General features: G+C 39.4%; 1 protein-coding gene across 1 annotated transcript in view; it reads left to right on the top strand.

The window, feature by feature from the left end:
* The window catches only part of dapk1 (death-associated protein kinase 1), a 76,134-nt gene that overhangs the window by 32,786 nt on the left and 19,783 nt on the right, over positions 1–23,565 (top strand). Inside the window, exons 4-14 of the mRNA XM_042421238.1 lie at positions 2,929–3,067; positions 5,993–6,122; positions 7,206–7,254; positions 7,448–7,474; positions 11,299–11,451; positions 14,129–14,174; positions 14,367–14,456; positions 15,372–15,464; positions 18,576–18,695; positions 20,573–20,671; positions 21,862–21,960. Of these exons, the coding sequence (XP_042277172.1) occupies positions 2,929–3,067; positions 5,993–6,122; positions 7,206–7,254; positions 7,448–7,474; positions 11,299–11,451; positions 14,129–14,174; positions 14,367–14,456; positions 15,372–15,464; positions 18,576–18,695; positions 20,573–20,671; positions 21,862–21,960 (1,045 nt within the window). The remainder of the gene's footprint in view (positions 1–2,928; positions 3,068–5,992; positions 6,123–7,205; positions 7,255–7,447; positions 7,475–11,298; positions 11,452–14,128; positions 14,175–14,366; positions 14,457–15,371; positions 15,465–18,575; positions 18,696–20,572; positions 20,672–21,861; positions 21,961–23,565) is intronic.

The raw sequence follows: 23,565 nt of genomic DNA, 5'->3' as shown, positions 1-23,565 counted from the left end.
TTGCTCTCACTGATGATATCGCTCACTTCCACGCTGCATTGTTTAACTGTGTCAAGTTAAATTTAAATGACAGATTTTGTGTAATTAACCTTTTGCAAGACTCCGTTTTTGGCACACTCCCTTAGCTGGATTGTGACAGGGGTTCTTTAGCACAAGCCTACATTAAAGTTTGGTGTCAGTATAACTCTTCCTCAGAATGTCTTCAGAAAAACATGGTACAGTGCTGTGGCACCGTGAGATACATGTTTAAATAAGCTTAAAGAAGCTATAATATTTGATATATATACCAGTCTGGTCAAGGTTATTTATCCCAAAGATTTCTAAACTTATTCATGTCAAATATTTATAGAGAGATGCATTCAACCAACAAATTCCTCCAAAGGAACTCATATGATGAGATGTTTGTTATGTCAGGTAGACTATGTGGACTTGTTGTGGTAGAATATGAACCAGGAAGTGTAGTTTGAAGATGTTTTAAATACGAACACTTGATGCAGCAGTTTATACTTCTTAGATTAGATTTTTTGATCGTAAGACTACAGTTGTCAGAGCAGCTGTAATTTTCTCCTCTGTCTCGATGCTCGTGAGGTAAACAAGAAATGATGACGAGGATACTTTACATGTGCTACAAGTTATTTGACCTGATACGGGTGCCTGCATATTCTTGATTGGCCAAAACAATACCTCGCCGGATGCAGCTGCATTGACAAAAACGGAGCCAGGACAACTTTTTTGATGGACAACCTTGCATATTTTTGCCAGAGCCCCTTACAGTGACAACCACACTGCACCAAAGCACCGAAGTGAATAAGAAAGCTTGCATTTTTGCCACGGTGCTGAAAGGGCCCTAACAATCATAACCCAAAATATGAACTGATTTTAAAATAGCATTCATTACTTAAGGATATACAATGAGTCATATTTATTTAAGAAGTGGTTTAAGTTAAGCTAGCAGGCAGGCAATGACTCAGTGTCAATGCCAAGCTTTGCTGTATGGCTGCTGACAGTCCACACGAAGGAAGATAATGATGAGACAATCATTAAGTTGTGACTTCTACTTATGACTCTTGTAATGGAAGTGACAGGTAGTTGCCACATGGTCCGACACTGACTCTTACAAAATGCTAAACGCTGTGAGAAATGATTTTTCTCTTTTGATTTAATGAAGGTCATCTACTGCAGTAGATGGTATATTTTTGAGATAATAAATGTCTGTATTATGTACTGTCACTTTATAATGTAAGTTAAAACACCAGAACACCTGGTTAGCATTCAAAGCAGATGAGGTGACATAATGCTGTGATTCAATGTTTCCAGCCTGAGGCATGTAAAACAACTCAAAATTTGGATGCTAAAAATATGAGTATTTGGCTTCAGGTTGTACCCCTTTGTCCTCCACATCCTCCTCCTGTGTTCTGTGACCGGTTCTGTCCTTTTGACCTGAAACATTCACCGACCAGTCAGACAAGAGACGGAGGTGACATGTCCGGGCAGAAACCTTCTTTCTTGTCTGTGAATATGTGTTAACATGCTGTTAACCACTGAAGCAGACAATGAAATAAACATCCTGGATATGGAGTGGGTGTTTATTGGGGGGTGGAGGTCCCAGCTGTGCAGCTGGTCTGGTGTTTCCTCCCTGAAGGAGTGGTGTGTGTGTGTGTGTGTGTGTGTGTGTGTGTGTGTGTGTGTGTGTGTGTGTGTGTGTGTGTGTGTGTGCTTCTATATCTGCTTAAAATATGGAAAGCATTGGTTGCTGATAATTTCTGTGCAAGAATGTGAAAATAAACATTTTTCAAAGAAATTAATGTTGGATTTGACAAAGAATTTCATGAAAATGTTTTTTGTCAATTATGCTTGAATAGATATACATTATTGGCTACTAAATTGAAATAGTTTTTCAAATAATTGTGACCTGGGAGTCATTTTGTCTCCTCACATACATATATTGTAAGACAAACACATGTTTGTATGTGTGGATGGTTGAGTGAATGCTCAAAGACTGGATAAGCGTGGCTGTAATTACAGTTATCTGCACTCTTCCTCTCTTCTCTTCTGCTTTTTCACTGCAGGCTTTCACTCACTTCATCACACTGTGGCCATAATAAATCCTCCACTCTCTCTCATTCCCCTGTCTCTCCCTTTCTTATCTCCCTCTTATCCTCACATCTCTCATTGCTCCTCTCAATCACAACTGTAGTAGTTTCATATTCATATGCTGAGTCACGTCATGGTTTTATTAAATGATCTTCAGTTCTGATGTGAAATGGACCCAAACAGACCTTTTTGAAAGTTTGGATTTGATAAAATGGAGGCTCATGTCATTGTAGCGATTAGCGAGCGCTGATACTGATATAAACTGGCTTAAATAGGGGATTTAATGAGAAACAATATAATTAAATTCTGATACAAGATAGCTGTGATATCAAAAAACTGAATCAGCTTGAGTTGATTTTCAGCCTTTCATGAGATAGAGTGGTGGATATCCTTTACCCAGAAACTAGCTCAAACTGGTCTGGGTCAGTATTGCTTATTAAATGTCATGGATCGGAATGTTTTTTCCCCCCAATATTTTCTTACTTGCAAGGTCTCTCGTCAATTCAAGATGAAATAAAGATGTAATAACTCAATAATAACTTCAAATATTCCAATAACACAAACGTAGCTCAAACGCCGGGCATGTTCCTTTTTCCACGTCTTCTCCTTTGTTGTTTTAATATATGATTTCCATTATTTAAACACAACCTAAATCTTTTTATTGAGACCAGGGCTGGTTAAAATGTACTCGGGATGTGTAAATTGGTCCGACTCTAATGCACCAGGATGATTAGATTACAAGAGCTCAGCTCCGTTAAGCAGGGATTTGTAGCTGGCTCTGATCTGAGAGATCTCGCATTTTAATTCTCTCTTTCTCCCTCTCTCTTCGTCCAGTGTGGCCGGTGGTGAGCTCTTCGATTTTCTGGCAGAGAAGGAGTCGCTGAGCGAGGAGGAAGCCACTCAGTTCCTAAAGCAGATCCTGGACGGAGTCTACTACCTGCACTCCAAACAAATCGCTCATTTTGACCTTAAGGTACAGCCGCAACAAAAGACTGCGGAGGTCCTTCCTGTCTGATGTCTGGTTCTTTCTGTTAGTCATATATGCTAAGCAGGAGCACAGCAAGGTTCTGGGATGTTGTCCAGTTTATCAGCTTGCATTTTATGCAGTGATTACATACTGTAAACATAAGCTGTGTCCTAATTCCATACTGCTCTCTGCACACTAATTCTAAGCAGGTTTGGAGTATGTAGTGCATTCACACTGGAAAGTCAATAAATCATTGTTCCTTGTCTCATGATAGTGTGACAATGTGTATATATGACGGTAAACTGAACATCTTTGGGTTTTAGAATGATGCTAAAACAAGGAATTTGAAGATGCCACATTGGGCTCTTGAAAATTATAATTGGTCAGTGTTTTCTGATGTTGCAGCCCTATTAAGTACACCCAATATGCATGTTCCAAATCCACTTGAATTTTGAGTGTGTAGTTAGGGGGCTGCAATAAACAATGGAAACAAAAGAAGCCACCCACAGCTGCAAAACATTGAAACAAATTGTTAAAAGCAAAAGATCTCGGAAGACAAAAATCTTTGGAAAGCTACTCACTCTCTCTTTGTAAGGTTTAATGAGCAGGTGGCATCCCAAGGTTGCACTGTGACATCTGTTGACTCACTTACAAGTAGTAAAAAAACCTTGAAAAGTATACTAACTGCAGTTTATTGTGAAATTATATGTATACCATTAGTATGCAGTGTGAAACTGGGACTCACTATCAGTCACTAATCATATGTCCTTTGTAGATTCTTGGTTTCAGACCAGGTTTTAATTGATTAGTCTTAATGATGTCCTCAAAATGAAAACCAAAACAGAAATGAACAATCTTAGAAATGGAAACATCCACTCTTCTGTTGATTTGTGAGATTTTCTTAACAACACTTTGGACAAAGAAGATGATGACAGCGACTTGCTGAAGGTCATGTTACATTTAGACATCGAGCACAGTTGGATATTTTCTCCTGCACATAGGCAGAACAGAGGTCACAGTAAAGTGTTGCCCGTTGTTCAGCACCCCTGGAGTAGTTTGGGCTTCACATCTATTCTCCTAAATGCCAGCTCACTGAAGGACTGGATTTACAGCATGATGTGAATCAACTGGCCTCTTTTTGTACCTTTTTTATCAGTTTCTCTTTGTATCCATGTTTTTTTGGGGCCAATACATCTGACGCTAATTACCATGACTAATCAGCTTTTGGCTTATTTTTTAAATTCTCCCCTTTTTATTGTGGTGTGTGGGTAGTTTTGACTCCTGAGGCAGAAAGAGTAAAAGTCAGAACAGCACAGACGACACCAAACTTCATGATCCTGAACATTACGTACCTCCCTGTTCGGTGTGTTTTTTTTTTAAAACCTTGTTGTGAGAGTTCTTTACTCGAATCTCAATCGATATCATCGATCAGTGGTCCGCTTATGGCTGCACGTATGGCGTCTTTATAATAAACAGCCCAGACTGACTCCTCCACTTACAGAACATAAATCATAAATATGAGTTCAGGACATTCGGCGTCCAGGCCTGCAGAAAAATAACAAGCTCTGTGCCCAGCCAGCCACTTCAAATCAATGCCAGAGCTTTTACCAACCACTGCAGCCTCCGCTTCGGACGTGCTACTGTTATTCACTGTCTCACAACGGCTCCGATTAAGATTTAATTTGTTGAGTATAACTGTGTTGTTTACAGTGGGACCAAGAGTGGCTTTATCTGATATTTTTACCCATATGTTTGATACCATTTTTTAATTCAAGGCTGTATATTGTGCAGCATTAAAGTAAAATAAAAGCACCCCAGTTGTTCTTTCGGACCCATTTTAACTGCTGTTACATAGTTTAAAGTGACTGAACTCACTGAACAAAGCTGTTTTGAGAAAATAACTATTTTTTTGAGAGTCAAGTCAACTCTACAGAGACAGTACTATTGCTAATCAATGCCCTCATTATGCTCAACCTCTAGGCAGGGCAGACTAATGATGTCTGACATCATCGTCGGTCATCTCATGAAATTTGTATCTAAATAGGAGGCAATTGTTCCTCCTAAAAATTGTTTGTTTTTTTTGCACTTTGATTCCTCTGTACTGTGTCATTATTTATTAATAGTAATTATTACTCTAATCTTTTCATTGTGTCTGGGAGGGATGTACATACAAGCTGTGGAGGAACATGTTTTTGGTAGTTAAGCTCGCTAGTAAAAGGGGATGTGTCCATATGACTTCAATCAAATTCCCACTTCCTTCATGATTTCAGGTGTTCAAATTATACAGACAACTAGAGCAGTCTGTTGTCCTCATTTCATATGATTCTCCTTTCTTCCAACAAAACCTTTTTGTTTTTTTCCACTGATTGTATTTTCTCAGTGCCTCCTGTTTCACTGCTGCCCACAGCCAATCTGTTCTTGTTCCTTCCCAGACTAAATCCTCAAGTTAGGCTCATAGTCAAAACTGAAAGGACGAGGTTTGGAGGGAAGATGGCTTCGTCTAAAGGAGGCATTGTGTCCTTAGGAATGTCCGGCTTCTGTTCTTCGGGCTTTGCTTAAAGCGCATCTTTGCCGTTCTTTCCTTTCTCCCACTTCCTCGAGAGGTTTTAACTCGTGTTTTGCATGAGATTTCCATGGCTGATGAGTCTCTTTCCTGCCAGCCTATTCCTGGTTTTGTGTCTGACTCTGCTGCATGTTCTCTTGTTTACATTTAGTTTGTGTCCTATGATGTTATAATTTGTCTAGTTTATCTAGTAACACTGTAATTTCTCTGTGAGCATTGCTACTATTGTTCTTTTGAAATGAATTTTAAAAGGAAGGTTCAGCAAAAATGTGAGAAGGGTCTCTCCACCTGTCCTCACCTCTGTCTGTCCTCTATGTGTTCCTACTTCTCTCTCACCCTTTTAACTGTCTCTCTCCCTCTCTTTTCAGCCGGAGAACATCATGCTGCTGAGCCGCTCAGTGCCTCACCCGCGTATCAAGATCATTGACTTTGGCCTGGCCCACAAGATTGATTTTGGAAATGATTTTAAAAACATTTTTGGAACTCCAGAATTTGTAGGTCAGTATCCTGCATGTGTGTGCATATGAAGAAAACTCCTCATCCTCTCGTATTGTCTCGTTCCGGATCTTGTCAGATGTTTTGTTGAACAGATTCCGCTCTGATGAGTTTGCACAAATATATACTCCTTACTCTACTATATACACACAAATGTGCACACACACACACATACAGTGCACCGCCCTGTTTCCCTGGCTTTATACCAGGGGTTACGTATTGGGAAATCAGGTGCCAACTGTGCCACAGGGACTGTGAGAGAGCCCTGATAATAGACTGGAGATTATCAGAACTGCTCCTTCTTGCCAACACAAACACACACACACACACATACACACACACACATACACACACATCAGTGGCTCTGTCCATCTCCTCTCACCTACCTCTCTGTCCGGGGCAACCGCCAAACCCTCTTAGTCTCTCTCTGCCCGATGCCAGTGCACCATCCAGGCCAAAACTAGAGTCTGTTCCCAGTTCAGCAGGGTGGTAGCTGTCAGATGTTCTAAATAAAGATCAAGTGGCAGAAAGCCCAAATAATGAGTTAGACAATTGATTCTGGAGGGCATGCCTAGCTGCTCTAAACTCATTAGGTACAAATAATTAAAATAATTAGGAAAATGACTTATGAATTCATGCAAAAGACAAATTACTTTGTAGATCCAGAGAGTTATCCACAATTGTCTGCAGCTTAATTTCCACAGCACACCAAAACAATTTGACTTTAATTAAAGATGATTTTGCTGCACTCATATTAATTTAATTATTCACACATTTGAGATCATGTAAGAAGTGAAAAGAAGAAACAATCACAGTTCCAGCAGGTGTGACTTAAAAAGAAAACAGTAGCTTATAAAACAACAAAAGAACCAAATAAAAAAAAAATCTGTGAACCAAACAGAATGTGATAACAGGCTTAAACAAAATTCATCAAGAGGCATTAACACTCTGCACAAACAAAATACATAAACGAATCAGTAAAGGAAAAGAAAAGATAAACTGAAGATAAAGTTAAGTGAGTATGTGTGAGAATTGTGTGTTGACCTGGACTGTGATAATCATCTGTATTGTGTATTTGCCTTACAGCCCCTGAAGTAGTCAACTATGAACCTTTGGGCTTGGAGGCAGACATGTGGTGAGTAAATAAACACTCCATCTGCTCTGCAATGAGCAAACAGCACATATGCTATCTGAAACGCTTCTTATTTCTGTAGAACATATGCTCTTAAGTAAATTTATGTTTTGCATGATGCACTGCTTTCATAATGCATCGACGGTAAAAAAAAAAAAAAAAAAAAACTCTCCTTTTTCTCCCTGCCTCTCTCCAGGAGTGTCGGTGTGATAACCTACATTCTGTAAGTATCTGAAATGCCACCAATAATGACGGATAATTGCGTGAAATGTGAAACATGTATGAATCGGAAAACAGCAGCTGCCTTCGCCTCTTATATTCACATGTTCTCACAAACCCCCGGGGCCATCGTCACTCACTAAACATGACAGTTAGTCGGAGTGTTTGTCGAGATGTAAAGAGGTTAACGGCTGCTCTTTGACCTCTCTGTCGTGGAACTCGTCGAGCCACTCGAGAGTCACAGCGCCGCCGTATACGCTGTTTGTCGTGAATAATGTAACAAGCTACAGCAAGGACCGTGTATGTGCGTTCAAGTGTGATATATTCCAGCGGTTGGGTGAACGTTGTCCATTTCATTTCACTTCAAGAGATACTGTTTTGATGATGTATCAGACTGATTAAGTCTTAAATATACGTCTATGTCGACCACATCATAGAGGCATTCTGACCACGGTTACATCAAATTGTAAAACATTTGATGTAACTGAGCAATTAAGTTTATATATTTTTGTATTCATTAACTTGTTCACTATTGTAACTTACTTATTAGTTTAAAGGCAGTAATGTTTCTGCCATTAAAACCATACTTGTCACCCACTTCTCTATCAAGCTTTTCATTCCTTAATTTGCAGTGATTTTACTCTCAAAATCACACTCAGAGTCAAACCTCGAGGACACACTTAAAGTCGCACTTTAATGGGTCTCGGCTTCATCTTGATCTCCCAGTTCCAATACGATGTGGTGGCTCACAGGATAACATTTATAAGTCTTGTTTTGTTTTTTTTCAATTTTTTTAATTTTCACTGAAAAAAAAAAATACCTTGAATTTTTAGCAGAAGACGGTTTGAACAGTTTTTCTCACCTGGATTTTATGCTCCTACATATTCAAAACTTGTTGCATTTTCAACTGCAAAAAGATGCTGTTTACAGTTAACAGTACTCAACTGTCAATTAATCAAATACCTCCACTAATTAAAAGTGAAGAGAAAATGTAGTTCATCACATTAACTCATGAAATGGTTAAATCACACAGAATCCTGATTACGTTGTGTAGTTTTTTGGGGTTTTTTTAATCTGATTTTAACACGTTTTTTTTAATATTCATAATAAACACCTATACATTCACCAATATTTTTGTTGTTTTGTCATAAAAAGTTAAAATAATGAGCTGTAAAACTCAGTGTTGAGGGCACTAGAGGCGAATCGTTCTAACTGACTCTGGACTTTGTCCGAGGTCTGGTAAGTATTTTTTTGATCTTGTCAGCATGTTATACAGTTAATGAGCCTTCATTAACTCTGCCCTCAGAAAATAAGTCTGGGTCCTGACTAGATATTCCCAATGTGAATCTAACATATCACAATCTATGGATACAGCTCATTTTTAATAAAGTCTGTAATAGCCAGATTAGTTAGACAGTTATTCTAATGTCCCAAAAAATTGTGATGTTAAAATGCTAAATGTAGCACCTGTAAGAATACTTTGCTTATGATTCAGTTAACCAATTGATCTTTACAACAATCAACTTCACTGTCTACAGCTAAGGGCTGAACTAGCAATTTTTCTTGAAGCAGTTCTCTGCAGACATGTCAGCACATTTTAATTCAGCATCTCGAGAAAAGTTCACGCCCTCGGCCGCCCAGAGATCAACTGCTGTTGGCTCGTGATGATGTTGTCCTCTCTTTATGTTCAGCTAAAAGACCTTTCTGAGCTCCCACACACACCTTTTTATTCTTCAGAGAGACACCTACACAAAGCCAAACAAAATAGGTGAACACAAAACTGCACATTAAATGCATATAGCCCACACAAGCATGTAAAGTGCTCTCACCAAAACACATTGTTTGTTTTGGGAAGATAAAATGAAAAAAACAATGTGTCAACCTTGAAAGAGCATTTGCAGCCATGTCAACAATACAGATTTTATCTCATTATTATATAATAACTGGCTGCAAACATTAAAAGCTTAATTTTTGAAGAGTAATTAGTAGCTGCTATTAACATGAGGCATCATTTCTGTCTCTACGTTACATAAACACAGTCTTCTTACACATGAACAAACGCATCCACGCATACTGTACATACACACTCGATATTTGTTCATGCTGTCCACCCACACAACTGTCACAGCTCTGCCTGGCAGAGAGAAAATAGATCGTTCACTGCCTATTATCACAGCCGAGCAACAGTAAGGTGCGCTGACTGTTCGTCTCCTATTGTAAAAAAAAAAAACAACATGAAGGGAAAACATTGCTGGGAATAATTCAAGTGAAGTGTTCTGCATGAGTGATGATGTCCAAATTGTCACAATGTAGTGAAATCTGCTAAAAAAAAAAAAAGCTGCACTTGGCTGCAACATCAGTAGTAGTGAGAGGTAAATGTTTCCATTTTTTTGACAGTTTGAAAGACTGCACGTGTCTGACATAATTGTAACCTGAAACCATTCGAGTAAATGTGGTGAATCAGCTAGTGGTGGTGAGATTTTCTGCTCTGCTGGAGCCCTAATTTATTTTCTAGGTTGTTAAGACGGGTGTATTTCAGCATAAGAATTGCGCATTGTGCATCTTGAAGTCTCATTTCAGAAGCAATTTGGGAAAAACAGTGGATAAAATGTTGCTAAGGAACCCTGACTTAACACCTTCCTGCTGATTTTACTGCCTGGCCTTGTGAAGAATTGCCTTAATTACTCATTTGTTGTGAGCAGCTGCATCTTATACAGTCGATAAATTCATACATTTCCACTCAACTTGAGCTTGACCCTGACCACCTCCATGTCTGTCCCAGCTGGCATGTTAATTAGCGGCTGGTGCTGACGAGCTGGAGAGGCTTCAGTGGAGAAGGGATGGCCAGAGTTTGTCACGGACCGGTGTTTGGTTTAACTGCCTGAGCTCCAGGAGACTGGGACCTCATCAACATGCATGAGCGCTCAGCCCTGTGTGTGTGTGTGTGTGTGTGTGCTGTACTGTGTCGTAGTTCATATGAACATGGACACATTATCTCCTCCGTACATCTGCTTATTATAATGTTTGTGTTCAGTTGAAAGGTGTGAAAAGTGCGTTAAAATTTCCCGCACTCCAAGTCAATTATCACAAATCACAAATTTGCCAAATTTACAATCTGTACAGCAATAATAACATCCTCTATCCTTAGACCCTCGATTCAAATAAGGAAAAACTTCCTCCAAAAACACCTTTAACAGAGATAAAACCTCAGGAAAAGCAACAGAGGAGGGATCCTTCTCTCAGACATGCAATAGATGTGCAGAATAGACCAAGAAAGCAAAATAACAGAAATACAGCATGAACAAGCAGGGTGACAACATTAAACTCCTTGCATATTCATCGTGTATGAAAGCAGTCCAGCTGGCTTCCCTGTGATAGTATTCGACTAACCCCAAAACAAATACTTCAGTTTGATAGCAAGGCTTGACTAATGAGTCACTATTAGTTGCTACGCGGCTCTGTAATCACATTCCCACGTCAACGAGCAGTAAGATCTTTGTTTCACTTTTAAGGGCCGAAGCTAATCAGCGGCGGGCGAATTAGTCTTTGGATTGAAATCCAATCTAATCCCTTTCTTGCTGATTACAAATCCATAAGGACGAGTTCGATAACGAGAGAGCTTCTGCGTTCTGTAGGTTCTGAAGTTGATGAGTTGATTGAAGCAGAAATGTAGAGCTGAACTTGCAATTAAGAAGAAATTCGTGGCTCTCTTGGTACATTTTGAGGTGTATTACATTTTCAAAACAAACTGTAACATTTATTGTCTGAATGCTAAAGAGCAGTCGCTGTGTATGCCTCTAATCTTTTTAACCTATCCTCCTATCCCAGTCTGAGCGGTGCGTCTCCCTTCCTGGGTGACAACAAGCAGGAGACGCTGGCCAACGTGTCGGCCGTCGACTACACGTTTGACGAGGACTTCTTCAGCAACACCAGCATCCTGGCCAAAGACTTCATAGCAAGGCTCCTTATCAAAGACCCCAAGTACGTATGATCCCCATTTCTGACGCACTGATTGATTTCATTTCCATTCATTTTTGAAAATGTCGCAGTGACTTTGAAGCTACCACGGTCAAAATGTAGACAGTTTCAAAGGAGTCAACTAGAGCTGCAGCTAATGCATATTTTATCAGAATCAAGCTTTATTAGCCAAGTATGTTTACGCATGCGAGGAATTTGACTGCTGGTGGCTCTCAGGAGATACTCATGGACTTACAGCCAAAACCAAGACAACAAAGCTGAACAGAGATACATAATCATATAACTGTTATGTACAAGCAAGTGGTGAGAAAAAAGAATATTTTGATGTGATAAATTGTGATAAATAAATGATAAACTAATCTAAGTAATAAATGTGTCAAAAATGATTAAAAACAGAAACTAAATCCTAAATTTCTAACATGGTCCCGAAAGAAGAAAGAGAAAGAAACATTACAATACATCACACCACAATTCAGTCATGTATAGCAGTAATTACTCAACCTGACTAATTAAGACAATTATTATTAAAAATATCAGCAAGTGGAACATTAAAGTGCTTCAGAGGACTGAGAGGAATTTGTTTGCGAGACTTAACGCAGCATTATAGATATTATCACTGTAACAATGTGCTTCTAAATATTTGCTCTTTGATTGCTCTCATTTTTTTAAAAAAATCTCAAAAGCTGATATAAAACCGAATGTAGCGTCTTTGCAGATATTCCAAATAAAACTCCCTCGTCACTAGAGACGATATGCCTGTTGGCACTGGTTTCTAAAACTGAGAGCGTCTCTCCCTCATTACCGAGTTGCTGTAGCAACAACTGAATGGCTGCAGCTACACTTTAAGACGGTAACTGCTATCAAAACTCCTTTTTTTTTTTTTTTCACACGTAATTACTCCTGTTTCTTTAGAACAACCGAACGAGAGCGTGGGGGCTAACAGAGGTGAATAATTGTAGGTGTGGAGATGATTTCAATTAGATGTGCTAAAGTAAGGCACGGATTGTTTTAAACAGGCAGTGGGCGAAAGAGTAGACTGTACAAACTTCAAGTAATGGGACTTTTAGAAATCCCCGGCCGAGTGCATCAGAACGGAACGGTTTTTAATTGATCTACATTGTGAGCGGACATGGACTCCACTCAGCTGGCAGGAAGATTAATGAAGATCCTCTAAAAGAAGACACACTTTACCGTCTAATATATTCACCAGTAAAGATGATTTTCACTGTGATACACTAACACGTACGCTACATTTCCTCACTTAAAATGTGGAAACATTGCAAGACCTTTAGGTTCACTGTTAGCTCAGCTGGAGTGATGGTTTGTGGGTTTTTACTTTGAATCAGGCATGTATGAAACAGGGATGTTGTAAAAAACCAGACATAGACAGGAGGAAGTGGTGTGTGTGTGTACTCAACCATAAGTTCAACTTCTTCAGAACAGTGTCTTGTTGTTTTCATTGTTAGTTAACAGCGTTGGTAATCAGGGATGTGGCGGTGAGGGACCGAGGGAAGTAGTGTTTGTACTTTCAGCCACACCAGTTTCCCCAGAGACTTGACTGGCTTTTTGCTCTTTATTATAGGTTAATTAAATATAGACTGTCATTGACATTCTGAACATTGGTCTTTTCTGAGGGAGGAGTAAACAAATCGTCTCATACATTGTTCACTTTTTACTCAGACGTTCCTGATAGTTTGTCTCAAAACCTTATTTGAGGTGTTGTTGGAGAGAAGTATGAAAAGGTTCAAAAAGGAAATAAGATGTTTTAGTTCAACAATTTACAAAGAAATATTAGATTATCACACTTGTGTCTTATGTAGGGATGAGTTACGGGACTGTCCATCCATTTCATGCAAATAGTATTTTCATTTGTAGGAATCTTTTTCATTTGTGTGATCTGGCAGTGATATTATGACATTCATACTATTAAGGCATATAATTTATTAAATTTTCTGATAATGCATTGAAAATATGACATTTTTAGGTAGCTGGCTTGGTGGTGGATTGTTGTTTCAGATACCAGTGAGACAAATATAACCGAAAATGTTGAGTTTGATAGATAGATCCATGAGATTGAAGCCTTATTATTGACGCTGCATTGAGTTGCGACAAATGTTGGGCCAAGTTTAACTCTTTTGCCAAATGATCCAGTGTTTTTGTCTTGTTTTTTTTTGCTGGAGTTGTGTGAAGGCAGTGGCATCATTATAATGTCAGTCTGAGCATAAGATTCACCACAGTTTGTTACGGTCGGGTTTTATTCACAGTACTAGAACAAAAAACCCATGTGGTCAATATGGTTCTTCCTTCTTTCAACATTCAAGGAAGCATTATGATGATTTTATAGCAGGATGGAATAAATATTAGTATTTCATGTGTCATTAGTGGCGCTTTCTTATATCCATCTGCACACAGCTCTGTTTGCTGTCCATATAAATTAATACCTGGTTCAACAACCCGGTTCCACGGCTGTCATGGTCTGTTAACAACAACCAGTATCTCTGACTATGAACAGGATGTATTAGTCACATCTCATCTCTATTTTTGCAGCTATAATTGTTTTTAATCTGCAGTTTGGTTAAAAGTGAATTCTGCTCATACCTCTGTGTCCCTGTGGTCGTCGACAGTCATCGCTTTGAGTATTAAAATGCATTCATCAAATGCTTCTGGGCTTCTTTCACAGAAAGAGAATGACGATTCAGGACAGTCTCCTGCACCCCTGGATCAAGGTTAGACTCTGCTTTTTAATAGATGAACGATGTCTCTAAAATACACATTTGTAATACAGTAAAAGTTGAAGTGTGTTATTTTGTGGTCGTGGTGTTTGCCAAGCTTCAGCTAACTGATTCCAAGTTTTTTTCTTGCCATAAATATTCTCATAAGCTTTTTCTGTCAATACATTTTTGTGTTTCGAAAACCAGCCAAAAGATACTCAGCAAGCTCTGAGCAGAAAGGAATCGGCTGTCAACATGGAAAAGTTCAAGAAGTTTGCAGCTCGAAGAAAATGGAAAGTAAGTGCTTCATAAAAAAAAATTACACACTCTTCAGGAAAGAAATATTACCGCACATCTTCACATCTCTACAACACTGCACTCTGGCAGCTTCTTGCCAAAACGTCTCCTCAGACGTCGTTACTTCAATGTCACCACTGGTTGCTGCAGGCTCACCACAATCATCGGATTTACTGCCAGCGCTGCTTTAGCGGTCGTCGTCTTGTCTGTTTTCGTTCGTCACGACTGACCCGGCACCGCTCATAGCCCGCAAGAAATGTGGGATTGCTCATCTGTGGGTGGTTCGGCGGTGCTGTCATGCCATGTCTCTGTCTTCTGCTCGGGTTGCCATTAAGAGCCTGGCACACTGGCAGCGTCTGGCCCCCCCCCCCGCTAGATTTGACTTTTGTGTTGATTTATTTCCACACATAAAACTGGCACCAAAACACGATAAAGGGAAGAGATTGTTAAAGTGAAGTTATATGAAATGTGCAATAAAATAGCAAATAAAATACAGCTGTAGTCAAGCCCAGATTCTTTCAAGTTCAATTCAGTCCAATTCAACACCAAGAGTGGCTGCAAGTGTGTGTCTACGTTCTTTTCAGGCGTATAAATAACTTTAAAGAGGTTTCTTAAGGACCAACAGAGATGTAGATCTTTCTGCATAAGCTCTGTACTGAACACTTCAACATTTACAACAACTTACCAATGCATAGCAGGAAAAGTCAAGGCAGTGTGTAGAGCCAACAATAGAAAGGACAGTTGGATATCTAAGAATGAATTACACCGAGTAAAGAAACCGAAGTGAATTTAAATAGAGCAGAAAATTGCTTTGTGTCAACACCTGCCTGCCTGTTGATGGTCGCCTCAATATAACCTGACATGAACTTGTTCCAGTTCCAGACACTCATTCTTCTTTCTTCTTCTCTTTTCCAGCAATCCGTCCGACTTATCTCCTTATGCAACCGCCTGTCCCGCTCCTTCCTGTCCAGAAGCAACATAAGTGTGGCGCGCAGCGATGACACGTTGGTAAGACCCTCTGATTCGACTGGACCGGCAGTCCAAAACATCTTTAAAAGAACACAAAAAGATGTTAAAACACAGGAGAGACTTTAGATTGGTTAAGTTGATTGGGTTCACAGCTATTAACACCATCAAGGCTGTAAATTGCACTTGAGTAAAACATCTATGTAATTAACAGGACTGGCAGCTTAATGAAATTCAGGCTGCTTTAATTGAAGTGCATTTTCTCACCGTGACCCCAAGCTCTCAGTTACAGCCCTGGTATTCTTAGCTCCACAATCTCTCAGAGAATCTTGAACCACCACATAGTTGATCTATTCCTCATTTTCCCCGAGTACCACAGGTCAGGTGTTTTTTAGCATCGTTGGAATTTGAGTGTGTGTAACCTCAACACCAGGTTGAGCTCGTAGGAATGTGCCTCCAGTGAAGGAAAGTCTTGTAAATATACAAGTCAGTTTGTATGAATTTGGACACAAACAGTGACACAAAAGAAGGCTTTTATGTTATTTGTGTGTCACGTCCACCAGTCTATGAGTTGATACCGACAAGCCTGAGAGATGTAAACACAACAGTGTCGCTGAGAGGTTTAATCATTTACAAAGCATTAGCAGCAGGCCAAGGCCGGATCTGTTTCCTCAGCAAAGGATTACATACCAACTTTCTTGTGTCACAGGTGAGATGAGTAGATCTAAGACATGCTGAGAGAGTGCTGCGCCCCCTGTAGTCCATAAACTGAACAGCAGCAGGAGTTGATGTTTACTAGTTTAAGCTTTCTAATACAGTTGATCTGCGTCTTTATCGGCTGAACAATTTCAGGGTTAAGTGCCTTACTTAAAGGTCTTACACAGAGGTGGGTTTAAGTGCAGTTACCCCCCCTCTGTAAATTTTCAACTAAGAAGTTGTTTGAGTTCTGCCTTCAAGGTTGTGTGTCAGAGGTGAAAGTAAGTGCACACATCAAGGAAGGAGGGAGTGATCAGACTGAGAAACCGTAAATACCAGGGCTGCAAATAAGGAGTATTTAAATTGTTGTCATCATTTTTTGATTCATTGTTTAGTCTGTAAATGTGCCAAAATAGAGTTGTGAAGTGGAGGAAGCTGCTTGTTCCAGAAGTAGTTTTTACCATCATAAATTTTTATATCATCATGTCCTCCATAAGATAAAATGAAACTTTATTGATCCCACAAAGGGAAATTTAGGCGTGACAGCAGCAAGCTACAAGTAAGAATCAAACAACATATACAACATATATGAATGTCTATATAAACAATGTACACAAACAAACAAATAGCAGTCAAAAGTATAAGACCTGCTTCAAAGTGATAATCACATGTCCCACAACTTAGAAGCAGAGGTCTCCTGGATCATTTAACAATATTGTAGGTTTATGTCATGGCAAATCATGTTGTCTTTTTGCTGTTGGGTACGGCATATCGCTCTAGATACTACAATACCCATGAGCCTCGGTCACCATTGGTGTGGAGAAGTTGTTAGTCAAAGCTGCAGCAAATTCAAAACACTTTTCATTGAAAAAACATTGCATCGTAGTTGGTGAAATAATCCAAAATTGAAGCAGAATCTGAAACTTATCTCATTCAAACTTCTAAATGTTCCATCAGGTTTTTATAGGTTTAATCTTTAGCTTCTGCTTACATTTAGAAGAACATCCAACTGAGGTTTAAGTTCTGTAATTAGGTGTTTCTTACCAAATGCACTTTGGGAGTTACAGTTGACTTTTTATTATTTTTTGTTCAGTCTTTATTTATCAAAGAACCAGCTGTTTTCTGACCCAGTTGCTAATCTTATGTACCGACAATTCAACCTGTAGAGCTCCAACTGGCAGTCACCACCTGGGGATGGGGATTTTAACTTTTGCAACCTTTATCGCCCGAAATAACTTCTCTCTTGCAAGTCCATAAACTTGCAAGAGAAGTGCCGATCACAGTTTCCCGGATCCCAAGACGACCAAAACATATTTAATTTACAGTGATATAAAACACATTTGAGAAGCTGTTACTAATGAATGTTTGGCTTTTATGCTTGCTGAACAACCTAAATGATTAATCCATTATTACAGTTGCTGGATATTTTTTGTCAATGGACTAATTTATTCATCACTAATAAATATTAAGTGACTCACATTTTTCAGAAAGTTAGCAAGCATATAAGGTTTAACCACCTATATGAAATACATCAAAAATAACCTTTTAGAATGACATGAGAGCATTACTCATCCTCTCTGCAGTCTAAGTTTTCCCAGTCTGAGTTGTAACTGCTGACCTGTCAGTCATAAGACCACATCGTAGTTTTCCAACCTCCTCACTTGCGTTTATGAGTATTTTTTGATTTGAAGACTGTTATTCTTATACAAAAGTGGTCAAATTAAGAGGAGCAGTCATTCATTCTGTGATATTTTCCTTCTTATGGTGGAGGCTGTCACTAGAAGCCTACTCTGGGAATAGTACATATCAAAGAGAACATCATAATAATAAGAAGTCCTCCCCATCTTGTGCCATGAATTACAATTTTTAGAAGGTAAAAATCCCAAACAACTGTGTTGACAAGCAAATCCCCAGCAGGCGGTTTGCTGCTCGTACATATTTGTGTTGTGTTTGCAGCTCTCCGAGGTGGTTTAGTCATGGCTCCCCCAGCAGGGAGGTTACGTTGAGGAATGCAGCGGGAGCGTCACGCTCGGCCGAACAAATGCCACATCAGCCTGGCCTCCTTCCCTCCTCCCCTCCTCTCTCCTCCTCCTCCTCCTCATCTCCCTCTGCCTCTCTCCTCCTCGTCTCTTTGTGCAGCGGAGCGTCACAGCTGATTTCTGTGCCGTCCGACTGACTCCGGCTGAAGGTTATTGGGTCACATGTCGCAGACAGAAAAAAAAGAAAAAAAAAAGTCTTGATATGTTATGAATCCCAACTGCGGTTGCATAAGAAAATTCTGCTGATTTTCCACTGAAGTCGCTCTTGTTTGTTTCTGTGTGTGTTCACGCTCGAGAAAAAGATGAAAGAGAGACTTACGGGAGCATGTGATAGAAAGAATTCACAGGATTAATGTTCATAGGATTAGACTGATCTGGTGAACAGTAGAAGAGTAACTGTCTTTTCCCAACCATCCAGGATGAGGAAGACTCCTTTGTGATGAAGGCCATCATCCATGCCATAAACGATGACAACGTTCCCGGTCTGCAGCATCTGCTCGGCTCCTTGAACAGTTACGACGTCAACCAGCCCAACAAGGTGATCGACAGAGTCCTATCCCGTCTTTTTACATATTATTGTATTAATTTTAAAAGTATGAAATATTTCCTTCTCCATTCCTGTCAAAACCTCCAACTCAAAAAGACACACACACACACACACACACACACACACACACACACACACACACACACACACACATATCAAACACACTAGACTCAACAGAATTTACATCCTCATGATGTGAGGAAACGAAGCCTTAATGTCATTTCTTTATAATTCAGTTCTGCTTCAGTCACACTCCGCTTTCCTCTAGCTCGGTGCTGTATATGCTAATTTTGTAACTAGCTGTAAGGCAGCTGATTGGTCAAGGATCTCACATCCATTTGTCAGGCTGTCAACACGTTCAACCCTTCAAGCAAGCATGGCTGCCTCTTTTAGGGACTGAATGGAAGTTCCTGATCACAAGATCACACACAGAGTGAATGTTGTGTAGCTTGTGCAAGTCAGAGCTTTATTTTAGATGCGAGTAGGAAAATACACACAGGAAAAAACAGAAGTTTGGTCCTAACAGAGATCTGTTACTGTCTTATTCATGTGTGTGTGTGTGAGAGCATTGAAACAGAGGTGTAGATATGGATGTTTTTGTTTGTGTGTGTGTGTCTTTGTTTCTTTTTCCCAGTTTTATTTAAAGCTACAACTATTGCATCAGACACTAGGTCCTCCCACCCCACAGCCCAAACAAAACTGAACAAGACAAAAAAAGAAAAGAGAACAGTCCAGTCAGACATTTTAGATATTTAAATAAATACCTATGACATTCATATATAAAAAACTTGCAGGATGCACAAAAGTGCATGTGGGAAAAGTAATATATTCGCCTGAAAACTGGTGAAAAGATTTGCAGTTCTTCAAAATCTTCAAGATTTCTGTTCATTAAAAGGCAACAACAAAGCAAATCACTACAGCCAAAAGAACCAGTTTGTCAACTATGTGTGTCTCTCTCTGTCATAAATAAAAGAAAAAACAGTGGTGGAAATGAAAAACACAGATGTGTGTTTGAAGTGGAGGTCAGGGCTGAAACAGGCCATAAAACCGAAGAATCAAGGCCTCTTAAAGAAAAACAAGTAGCTGAGTTCAAGTACAAATTCAAAGCTCTCACTCATTTAAACATTTCTTTATATGTACTGTATAATAGAAGGTTAAATAGACGGAAAAGAAGATTCAGAAATGTTCACATCACAGTTAGAAACATCTTCTGAGAGAAGCGGACAAGCAGACAAACTGTTTCTTTGTCGTTTTTAAATCAGATGACCTGATGGTCAGGTACATATCCGGAATTAACAACTCCCACTTCTTTATTCTGCACGCCGTTTTGACGGAGACGCTGTTTGTTGACAGCTGATGAGCCATGGGGGGACGTGATGTTATTAAGCTCAGTGAGGTGTAAAGAAAAAGAGAAATGGGACAGGAAAGAGGAGAAGGAGAATCGGCTCTATGGAGAAGAGAAAGAAGACAGTTAGACTACAGATAGTGACAGAAAGCCTGAGAGGTTTCTGAAGAATGTAAAAACTAAGTCAGTGCTGGAAATTGCCTTTGTCCTCTTTCTCTTTTCTTCTTCTTCTCTTTTAACTCATTACCACCCACAATACACGAAACTACATTGACTACTATGAATTTGATACTGTCTAAAACCTGAGATACAACTCTTTAAATTTCTGTTTCCTGAACACCAGTTTTTTGGATTTCTTTCATGAATGTGTGGGAAAAAAATCTGCCTACTTCCCCCGTATGTTTTACATATACATAATTATATGTTGTCAGATTGAGGCTCCAGCTTTAGCACACATTAATAATCACGATAAACACATCGTAGCCACTTAAAACTAAAATTAGTATGTGTGTGTACATTGCAGCACGGGACTCCCCCCCTCCTGATCGCAGCAGGCTGTGGCAACATCCAGATCATCGAGGTGCTGATGAGAAAAGGTGCAGAGATCCAGGCCCATGACAAGGTAAAGACTGTCTAATCAGCGTGGTTCTGACAGGCAGCCGTGGAGTTTAATAGACAGGCATTAAAGGCGTCAGAGCTGCAATAATGAAGGCTGAAGGCTCAAGAATGTGACAGTGTCGTTTGGATTATGACTGGGGCTATCTATACTATAAATAAATGTACCCATGAACTCATTGCACTCGGTGTACTTTGTGCTGTACTGCATAAAGTGCTTGCAGGAAATAACTGCACTGATAAGTTTTAAATAAGTTTTTTTAGATAAATATTTTATTAATCTGAGCATGCAAGAAGAGTTTCGAAATCTGTAAGCAAACTTTTTAAAAATAAATAAGAAACATTTCCAGAACTTATATTTATGGTGACAGATTAATATCAGCGGCACTATGTTAATGATAAATAACAAGAAATAAAGAATTAGAATCGTATTGTGATGATGGCGTCATATTTTTTAAATTCTCTAGTCCAAATTCATGATTTTTAGATTCTAAAATAACAAAATGAGTCTTTGAAGCTGTTTTGAACACATTGGAAGTTTAATCTAATGTAATGGATAACATGAGCACTTTTTAAAAGTGAGCATTTCTCTGTTTTATGTTAAGTTTCATAAGCTCCCCTCATTGCATAGCTGGAATCAACCTTGAAGTTGCAGTTGACTTTTATGTAAGAATTTACAAATTATTGACCCACATCACAAAGTGGGGCTTCTGCTGAGATGAGCCAGCCTTTCTGAATAACTGAGATGCTGCAGATCAAAATACAGAACAGACTTTCTACTAAAATGCACCAAGTCAGTGCTTTGTCTAGAAGAAGCTTGACTCATCGGTCTTTCATTGTTTGGTATAAATCATCACTGTGTAGTCAGAATAACAAAAAGATTGAGTTATGTGCAAATTACTGACACTGTGTCACTACATCTCTAGCAGGTTCAGTTTTAAATACCTTTAGCGGACGTTCAGTATAAACAACATGCAAGTTAGTCAGTGCAGCTGCTTGTTAACTACAGTTAAACTGTAATCGCAGGATGCTAGCACATCCTGGGAATATCCCCAAGGTCTTTGGCAGTAGCGTGCTGTGCAGTATTTTAGAAGATTTGTTCATATGATTTGACAGCAGATACAATTCTAGAAAGCCTGATTATATAGTAAAGGTCAGGGATAAATCCTGGAATATTCTTTTCTCTGGAACCTTCAGAGTGGAGCCAACGCTATCTACTACGCAGCGAGACATGGCCATGTGGAGACCCTGAAATTCCTCCATGAAAAGAAATGTACTCTGGATGTCCAAGATAAGGTGAATCAAGTGCCTCTTTGCCTCTCTCACACTCACACACAAACACACACACACTTACTACTACTCACCACACTTAGTTATCTATCAGCAATTACTCATCCACTCCTACTCATCAAATCCCTCGAGAAGCATTACTTTGATTTTCCAAAATGCAAAACGCTCAGAAACACACACACACACACACAGATTCACACATTCACACTCACCGCAGTACGCACCTGGGGAGAAAACCAGTTACTCTGGCATTTTATCAGCTTATTTGCTGTTGCTATAGAAACAGGTCTTGCTGAGAAAGATGGGGCATATGTGTGTGTGTGTGTGTGTGTGCGCTCGCATGCTTTTGATGCTAGTAAAGCCTCGATCACTGTGTGCTTTGGCAGACAAAATCCCAAAAGCATTTTCCAATCTCTTCAATCATTTTACCTGCTAGTGGTGTCCTTTTCCTCCTCCTCTCCATCAGACCAGAGCTAATCTGCACTCCAGGCACTTTTCTGATCATTATCTAGTTCCTCTGCAAGGATCATTACAGTCGTGAGAATTTCAGTTTAAAACATTCAAAAATGAACTACTAAACTAAATTATCAATAGATTTTTGACGTTGTGTCAAAGACGTCTATGTATTGTGTTGCAGAGATATCTAATGAAGTTAGCATGCTAATCAGCTAGCCCCGACAGTGAGTCACTTTAGTGTCCAGTCTGTTCTCAGTCTAACTAATTGACTGCATAAAAGATGGACATCATGACAGCTCCCCAAAAGTGAAGCCAAAACGTCTCTATTGTCTCCTGATGGCTGGCTGCAGTACAGGTCGTAAATCCCGCCCCCTTAGTTGTTAGCAGACGGGACATCAGCCAAACTATAAAATCAAAGATGTCTCTGTCATTTTAGGTTATTCTTATCACGCTGATGTTTGTCCAACCACTCATTTTTCTGATAACCAAAGACCTGTGGGAGAGACTGTGCATTTTCTTGTTTCTTAAGATAGGGGTGGACACCCCAACCTTCTGGTGATATGCTGCCCCCCAATTTGATTGGAGTGTAGAGTATGAATTCAACAGGTGGTCAATTCTTACATATAGCATCTTTAAAGTTACTTTATTACACTGTAAACCTGAATAACAAGCTGAGGTGTCTGCGTGTAACCAAATAATTGACTTATGACAAGGGGAAAGTCATAAAACCTGTCAACAGCTTTTAACAAGGAGGCTCTTTCCTGTGTGCTGTATTTTTATATAATTGCCCTAATTAAATAGATCTGTAAAGTGTTTTTTTTCTCCAACATAAATCCATTAGATGTTATTTTAAGTGGTTCACTTTTCCACCTACAAGCAAACACGGCGTCTTGGGTGTCGTTTCAGATAAGCAGCTTCTCTGCTAATGAGCTGCTCCCTCTGACTGGCAGCCGTAATGTTAGAGTTTATGGATCGATTTCCAACAAATCTGATGTCTGAGTACACAGGACAGTAAAATGTGACTGTTTTCTTTAAGTGGAAGTTTTGTAAAGTTGCTGACTGGGGAAAGGGCATGACTAACAGGAAGAGGCGTCTTACTGGACATACCTCAAAGCACGTACAGTAACGTACATCTTGACTTGTTGACATTGTGTT

The sequence above is a fragment of the Thunnus maccoyii genome, chromosome 9, assembly GCF_910596095.1.
Source record: "Thunnus maccoyii chromosome 9, fThuMac1.1, whole genome shotgun sequence".
Taxonomy (NCBI): domain Eukaryota; kingdom Metazoa; phylum Chordata; class Actinopteri; order Scombriformes; family Scombridae; genus Thunnus; species Thunnus maccoyii.
Note: the sequence above shows the minus strand (reverse complement) of the source record. Positions and strands in the feature narration are given on the sequence as shown.